Source organism: Penaeus monodon, chromosome 41 (genome assembly GCF_015228065.2).
Source record: "Penaeus monodon isolate SGIC_2016 chromosome 41, NSTDA_Pmon_1, whole genome shotgun sequence".
NCBI lineage: Eukaryota > Metazoa > Arthropoda > Malacostraca > Decapoda > Penaeidae > Penaeus > Penaeus monodon.
The window spans coordinates 18,137,160-18,146,233 of NC_051426.1; the positions used below are offsets into that span (position 1 = coordinate 18,137,160).

Below are 9,074 nucleotides of genomic sequence, written 5' to 3' on the forward strand. Positions count from 1 at the left end.
GGTTTAGCTAGTCCAGCTTGGGGTGCTCTCATCTCGGTCAGGGAAGACACCTGAGGGGAAGATAGAGGTCTCCTTGTTTTGGCCTGGAGAGGCTACTCATTATTTTCATGTGCACATGTTTTTTTGGTGATGGATTCTTTGTGTTCCATTTTAACAGCAGGTCTAACAGTGTTTTTTTTTTTTTCCCTTTCCACTAGAAGACATAAATGGCCACGGTCGATAAACCCTTGCAAAATCTGGTGAATTTTTTGCCCTATGATTAAACAGTTCTTTCACTCTCTCACGCCTTCAAATCACCCCTGGAGTCCAGCAAAGAGAAGCCGTATGTTAGATCTTATGTCTAATGGCTACAGGGGTGGTGAGAGGGAATACATTGTCATCTACGGGATCTGTGTGAATACCAAAGCCATGATGACTTCTTGACCCTAGCCTCCCAAAGAAGACACGTGGGTAGTTGAAACCCCTGGGAGAAAAACCCGAGGAGACCATCCCACCTACAAGATAGGCATAATTATTTGGAACCATTTAGTCATCCTTTCTCAGAAAGCCACCCACCCAAAGGATGGCTCATCTTAGAGAGGGAGCTCAAGTTCCCGCACCTCTTCAAGGCAGTTCCAATTACAGGACTTGCTCTTATAAAGGAAACAAATCCCTTGAGATCTGTACAGACTATACAAAGGTTCAGATCACCAGGTGAAACCCGTTAATTTATCAGGTTGCTCCTTGCAATAAATACCAGAGTGGCCCCGGTACCCATATTAGCTTGGTTGATTTGTTGGCACTTTGTAACTTACAAATTATATGACCCAGCAGTTAATTCTTAGTGTTTTTTTTAAAAGGGTTTAATGGCTTTATTGAACTTAATGAATCAGAAAAAAAAAACTATCGTGGGTTGTCAGTAGTGCAAAATCCAAGGCTTTATCAATTGCAAAAATAATTTCATACTCATTTGTCTTGAAGCCGTCGGTATATATATGAAAAAAAGGAAAGATGCTTGATAAGAATCTCTCTGGCACCGTGTCCTTGGCTTTTGGAAACCAATCATCCACAATGGTAAATGTGGGAGTTTGCCATGGCGATATGTTTTGATTGAACCAGTGTATCGAAGGAAGAGAGATCAATACTCGTTAGGGAGACTTGGCTCTCTGGCTATTTTGGCGGCATAGATCAGTGTCTGCTGGCTGAATCGGAGGGGAAGTACTCCTGACTCAACGTCAAGACACTTGATCTGAGTGCATTTCAGGGCTCCAAGATGCACACACAAGCAAGCATTCTGAACAACATCCAAACCTTTCAAATTTGAGCTTGCTGCCTAGTCATACACGACTGACCCATAATCTATTTTAGACTTAATCAGGGCTTTAAAATTTTAATTAGAAAAAGACTTTCTATCAGTTCCCCATTTATTTCCAGCAATGCACTTTAATAAATTTAGTGCTCTTTGACTTTTATATTCTTTAATTGACCAATGTGGTCTTTCCAATTTAGTCTACAGTGAAAGTAGACCCAGATATTTTGTTGCACTTTGAATTGGTATTTGATGCTTGTCTAAAGTTAGCCTGGTGTCCGGCTTCCTCCTATCTGGAAAAAATTCACAATTATCTTGTAGAAAGCTTAAAACCTACTGGCGGCCCCAATTATGAGTCATATCCAGTGCCAGTTGGATGCAATTTATTGAAATGCCATAATGTACATTCATCAGTCTACAGTGAATATTTAATATTCCGAGGAGGAGCTGGTAAAATGTCATTAATCATACAGAGTAGTGTTGGTGACAAGATACTTCCTTGTGTGACACCTATGTGCCTGGACACACAAAAAAAAAAAAAAAAAAAAAAAAAAAAAAAAAAAAAAAAAAAAAAAAAAAAAAAACGAAAACAAGTGACTGTCTAGCTTTACTATTACTTTTACTCACCAACTAGCATTTTTTTGGAATTAAAAAAATGCAATAGCCTACTGTTTATAATTCGTTCTATAACCTTGCATAAGCAATTTGTAAACACAATTGGGCAGTAAGAAATGGCGGATTATCATGATTAAGATGCCATATCATTTATCGAATCTCACTGGGGCCTGGGGACGTTCCTCTACAGGCTAATAGGGCTCGCAAAAGCTCATCTTTTGTTAGATCTTGGTTGTTAGTCATCTCCGGTGGCAAATTGCATAGGTGACAGCCGCTTCCTTGGTAGTCAGAAATCCAGGATGGTAATTTTCTGAGCTACTTGTGCATGAGAACTGCCTGGTGAGTGCATTAGCAATGTCTCTAGGCGAATCCAAATTTGTACTCTCGTGAATGTTTTTTTCTTTATTATTATTTTTTAATATTGAAAGATGTTTTTCTTACTAATTTTAATGACAGTGGACCAAACCTGCGATATCGGTGTTTACTGCAGAGAGAAAACTCTGCCAAGAGTCTCCTCTAGCCATAGCTCTTTTTAGTTTGTAATTGGAAAAGTTATCACTGTTGATGCTATTTTTGAATACCCTGGAGGCCCTATTGCATTCAAACAGCGCCCTGCGGCAATCTGGTGTTCACCATGGAACTCTATGCTTACTGTTATCTGTTGAAGCCTTAGGAATGAACATTATTGCTGCATCTAGTACACAATTCTGAACATTGTTTACTTTACCATCAATGGTTTCTCAATGGCAACCCAGTCTGATCTTTTTATGTTAAATTTAGGTGCTGAAGGTGTTCTTGTTGTGTCGCATGAATATTCAGTGCAAATAGGATTGTTTCCCAACAAGTCATCAGTCGAAGAGACCAGAGATAGGTCAAGAAAGCTCAAAATACCGGTACTATCGTTCACCGGCGTCGAACTACCATCATTCTAAAGGACCAAATCAGAATCATTAATTTACTTAATTATTTGTTCACCTTTACCATTCACGCATAGGGAATCCCATATGTATGATGAGCCTTTGAATTACCTCATCATAAATTACCACATTGTCAAGGGGACAATAAACTGAATATATAATCGGATATGTGCTATTGATTTTTACTTTGCATGCAACTATTTCCAAGTAAATCAATACCTTGAGAGATACAGGTCTGTCCAAATAGATGCTAAACCATCTACTATATTGGTGACCCCTGAAGTGACACATCATGGTATTTCACTTGCTCACTTAGCTCACTCTCTGGAGTGGGAGTACTTGTAGCAGCACGACCCTGCAACCTGAAGTTCAGTGTGGTTTCCCAGGTTGGGTCACACCAGGTCCACAGCCATGCCCTCGATTACTGGGCAGCGGGCTCTACTCGTTCCCTGCGCGCTTACACAGCATGTGTACTTAGGCCCCAGAATTCGGAACCGAGATTAGCAATCCCCAATCCTCCAGCGGAACACGACAGCAGCAGCAATACAAGGGCTGCCGAATCCTTAGATGACTGGGGAGCCAACTGGCTGCCCCCTTTGATCTCCACTTCACTTTCAGCACTTAGCCATACCTGTGGGCACTCACCCACAATAAACATTCCCCAAAGAGTTAAGACACCAGTTCAAATAGTAGATGCCAAATCATCTACTATAGGCTAACTGATAAATGGACAAGCTTCAATGCCCCTAATAAGGGTGGAAATCTTTATTACTGGCCATGGTAGGCCTAGAGTATGATGGGGAGAGAAATAATCCACCCCTCAAGTCCCCTTGAGGAGTAAGGGCTAGACAACTAAACAGCAGTGGGAATACCATGCCCATGGCTCCCCCTTGCTGTTCATGAATGGAATAAATTCATCCTTTCAACACAGCTCTCACACCTTAAGAAGTGGAGTCTCCATCACCTAAACCTCCCCACAGCAACAATGGGCATGGGATTGGGGAGGGATGGGGGGTCGGCAGGAGAAAAAAATATGGACATCTGTTCCCACTAATAGCATAAGAGGGCGGTTGTTGGTGTGTCCTCTAGCCATAGCATCCTGGTGTTAAGAGAGAGACGATTGGATATGCCTTATCGCAAAAGGCACAAGGAATAGGCTTGAGATTTCCCGTCGGATATGTATTTATTTTTATTTTACCATTTATTTGTTTGTCATTATTTTGTAAACTGTGTTTAATATATGGATCTGATTATCCTGGCATGGGTTGTCGTTTGTTACTTATGCCAAAAAAAAAAAAAAAAAAAAAAAGCTAATAAGACCTACAATCATCAATTCATTTACTACAAATCCGTTCAAATTTAATGCAGGATTGAACTATCACACTAATCAGCAGACTGGAGAGAATGCTAACAATCTATGAAAACAACTGTATATTCATGAATTTATTTCAAATTTAGTTGCTGCATAACTCCTGTTCATTTTTTTTCAGGAACAATTTCACCAATCCAATCCAAGTATGGTTGGTTTCCCTGGGCAATCTGAAAAGATAAAGCAGAGTGAATATTACTCCAAACAGCTCTAATCCTAAAGAAAATGTATACTAAAATGTTCGCTCACTACATGATCTCCTTAATATTCAAGACTTAAACTGTGGATGTTGCACAGCTGGCCAGATAAATTCGCGACCATTCAAAGGTTATGACGCTGGGATTATATATGGTAACAATAGTGCATTCAATTACAATTGTTAATTAAAGTGTTAAAATGGCGCTGTTATTTCCCCTCAACAAGAGTTTCATTCCATTAGCAACCTTCAGAAAATATTTTTTCACTACAGAAGCTAATCAAAGTTTCGCCTTCTGTTTTATATTTTCATTGTCATTACTGTGTGGGTCAATCCAAAGCATTTTTTTTTTACATATATATTTGATGTATTCAAGCTAAGAATAATAAACAATATATTTCGTATATTTGTATTTCATTTCCTATAAACAATTACCCTCTCATTTCTAGTATCAATCAATTTGGAGCCGATATTCTCCCGCCAAGATAAGAAAAAAAAACAACAACACAAAACAAAACAAAACAAAAAAATGCAGGAAAACTTGATTTGACACTTTCCCGCCAACAGATTATATGTACTAATTAGATGAAAAGATTGAGAGGGAGAAAAAGTGACTTGTAGTATTTTCTACTATTAATATTCCTTTGTTTTCCCATAACATTTATGTGTCAATAACAATTTAAGCTTAATTAGGGCTGCAGCTGACTAACGGACCGAGTAGCATGCTCATCAACAGACGTTTTATAAGAATTACATAAATATGATATATTTTAACACAACAAATATTATGGAAAGGGGATAGGTAACACAGGCAAAGGACAATTACATAATTAATTTATTAATTTCATTTATTTTTATCATTATCATTATTCTAGAATCTCAAAGGTTAATAGTTCCAAAGCAAAATGTGATAAACATCAAATGTCATAAAGCACTATAGAAAGGTGTAATAGTGAAAAGGGTAAAGAGGGGGGTCAGATGATAACTAAATGTGCTACACGTCAGAAGTCATTCGGGGAGGTAGCGATTAACAAGGGTGATTATATCAAAGTTGTCAAAGGAAGAAGTGTGGGATTTTGCAAGGAAGTCCACAGGGTAAGGTAGGGATTAGCAAAGGAGAAAGGGGGTTTAAGGGCAATTCGATCACTGTTTCAGGAAAAACGTCAGGAGGGAGAGAATCCAAGGAAATGGGTTGTTGTGATAAAAGGTCATTTGTGCATCCTGGGATAATGGGGAAAGGAGGGGTGATGCAGCTGAAGAAGGGCGGAACGGGATGCGTTAGACGGGAGTGGGAGGAATCAGTGCAGGGGGAACATCAGTAGGAGGATGGATGTCGGTAGTTACTTTGAGTGTACGAAGAATAGAAGCGGAGAGATTGGAGGATGGATGAGGTGTAGGCATGCTATCTTAAGACATGATTGGATAGTTTTGAATGTCTTTGAGAGTGTCTGAAGTGGAGTTGGTTGGGGAGGTCTGAGAAACAAAGGGAGGGGGAGAAGCAGGGACAGACGTTTGAGGGGTGGAGTGTTTACTTTGTCTTGTGCAATGAGTTGAGCAAGAAAAGGGGTAGGTACCGGGAAAATAGAGACTAAAGTGTCTGGAAGAGTGGTTGAGACTGGGGTGTCTGGATATAGTTTAATTGGGAGAGGGAGAGGGTAGAAGTGGGATAAGGAAGATATACGGGGGGAGATGTAGAAATATCTTGGGAGGAAAAGAGAGGGGCAGAGCAAATTGATTAATTGATTTGTGAAAATCACGCCTATCGCCGCAAAAAGGGGGTACATTCCTGCAGTAGGAAATGGCCTCGTGTAAAGTGAGTGGAAGTCTAAATATAAGAATTACTACTTTGAACTTGCAGGTAGGGGAGCCCCTATGAAATAAATTATGGGAGTCGCCACAATTGGGCACACGTGTGTGACTATGCAGAGCAGTTTGATTGATTATGGCCAGGGTTCAATACCCACATAAGAGGGTATTGGACTGTAAAATTACAGTATTTGATAGGGTGGCCTAGATGGCAACAATTCTGAAAGTTCATGCCTACGATATCTTGGCAATACTGGTGGGGGGCTTGGAACAACCTTTAGGGGAAATGGTGTAGCATCATAGTCCATGAGTCAGGTGAGTAAGTCTGTCTCACAATGATATCAATCTTTGTCGTTGACAGGGCAGTTTGTTGGGGAGATGGAGACAGTACCTCCCTCAATACATAAAGGGAGGGATGAGGTTGGGCAAGAAGGGGTTTTGTCGTGGTCAGTTGGGGTATATGCTTACTTGATTTTAAAATGAAATTGTGACCGGGGGAAAATGTTGAGGGGCTTTACCTACTTTTTTTTGGAGGCATTGCTGCAAGAGGAGTGTAGTTAAAGTAAGGGGCTGTGGAGGTGAATGTGAAAATTCAATCCCATTTGGCTGTAATAAACAGGGTATTCAAGATGCTCCTAGAGGTGGGGTAGTAGAAGGATGGGAACTTGAGGAAGAGGGAGTACTGCAGAGTGGCGGACAATAAGGCTGCAGAGTAACAATAAAGGAGGAGGGAGTAGTTGAAGAAAGTTGTGGAGAGGAGGAGACTGATTATTGACCTGGATGGATGATTTGGACTGGACTGATGTGATAGTAGGCACTGAGGAGGGGGCAGAAGCAGCAGTGTTCATAGTCGTAATCAAAGGAGAGCCTGGGGTTGGGAAACCGGGAAAATGCTAGACACAAAACGGGAAATTCGGGCCCAGGGGCCCCCCCACCATTCAGCTCAAAAAGTCAGATATTCACCCCTTAAACCACTCTCACACCATAGGAATTGGATAGTAGAAGGGGTTGGAGAAGAGAAGAAAACGAAAAGGGGAAGGGGAAAAGAACATGAAAGATTAGTTAAAGTCGAGGCTGAGGCTGAGGCTCCCAGTCACTGGATCCCATTCTTCGTCTCTTAACCCCCCCCCCCCTGATCACAACTGACATAGGATGGGGGGATTCTAGAATATTCACTATTTTTTGCTGTCGTTAAGGGAAAATATATAATATAACCTATTTATACCTTATATATAATATAATTTTTTACATTATTCTTATCTATTTACATATATGAATTATATATATTTCATTAAATACTAATTTTTTAATATATATATATATATATTATATATATATATAATTTAATATTTTATATATTAAAATTTCATTATACAGTTTTATAACATATTTTATACAATACTTATATAATAAAAGTATATTAAATATTATAATATTAATATTAAAAATTATATATATTATATTATATATAATTTATATATAGAATATAATTTATATTATTTATAATTTTATATATGTGTGATATATATATTTTATATATAAAATTATATTTTTTATATAAATATATTATATACTTATATTTTTTTTTATATAAAATTTAATATTTCATAAATATTATATTTACAATAAAATTATATTATATTTATATTATTATATTATGAATATATCATATAACATAAATCCCAATACTTTAAAAAAAAATATCATTATCTGTCTATCCCAAACATTTATATAAACTATCTCCTCTCTCTCTCTCTCTATATAATTATATTGTAAATTTAAAATATAACATATAAATATATATAATATAATATATATATATAAATTACATATTATTAAATATACAAAATTATATATAACATATAAAACAATTTTATTATATATACATATTATACATATCAAAATATATACAAATTTAATATTATATATATATATATAAAAAATAAAAATATTACATATATATATAAAATATATATTTTAACATAATATATCCATATATATATATTAATATATTTTTATATATATATATATTTATATATATATTTATACATATACTACAAACACACACACACACACAAATAATATATATTATATATTATATATATATAAATATTATATATTATATATTGTGTGTGGTGTGTGTGTTGTGTTGGTGTGTGTGTGAGTATATTTATTATATATATATAATATTATAAAATATATACATATTATCAATATATACATAAATATATTATATTTATAATATAAATAATATGCATATTAATACATATTATATCATAAAATTAATATATACATTACATATACATAACATTCATCCACCACACACACACACACCACAACACCACAATAATTATATAAAATATAATATATAATATAATATATATTTTATATATATATTCTTTTTTTTTAAAAACGGTAGGTTCTGTCTGAGCCGCCGGGGGTCACAGCATGATATTTAAAATTAAGTTTTCATGTTGTATGCTCTTGGAGGAGTACGGGTAGGGTCCCCAGTTCCTTTCCCCGGGGGGTGCCGGGGTTACCTTTTAGGTAAACATTCTCTCAAATTTTTTCCCGGCTTGGGACTGCACTGACTTTGGGGTGGCTTTGGCCCCCAGTGGCTAGGTAGGAATTAGGTAAAATTCCTTGCCCAAGGGAACAACGCGCCGGCCCGGGATCAACCCCCGAACTCAGTTGCGTCGTGCAGGTTGAGTTCGACGCTCTAAACCCTTCGGGGACCGCGGGCCCTTTTTATATATAATAATATTATATTATATATATTATATATATATATACATAACCCTCTAATACATATGTATATATATTTCATAAAATATATAAACATAAATATATATTATATAATATATATAAAAATTTTAATATATA

General features: G+C 36.6%; 1 protein-coding gene across 1 annotated transcript in view; it reads right to left on the minus strand.

Moving 5' to 3' along the window:
- Positions 1 to 4,250: 4,250 nt before the first annotated feature.
- Positions 4,251 to 9,074, minus strand: part of LOC119598639 (protein CutA homolog) — a gene marked incomplete at its 5' end in the record, with an annotated part of 49,740 nt that continues 44,916 nt past the window's right edge. The window contains 1 exon segment of the mRNA XM_037948338.1: positions 4,251 to 4,359. Coding sequence (XP_037804266.1) covers positions 4,297 to 4,359 — 63 coding nt within the window.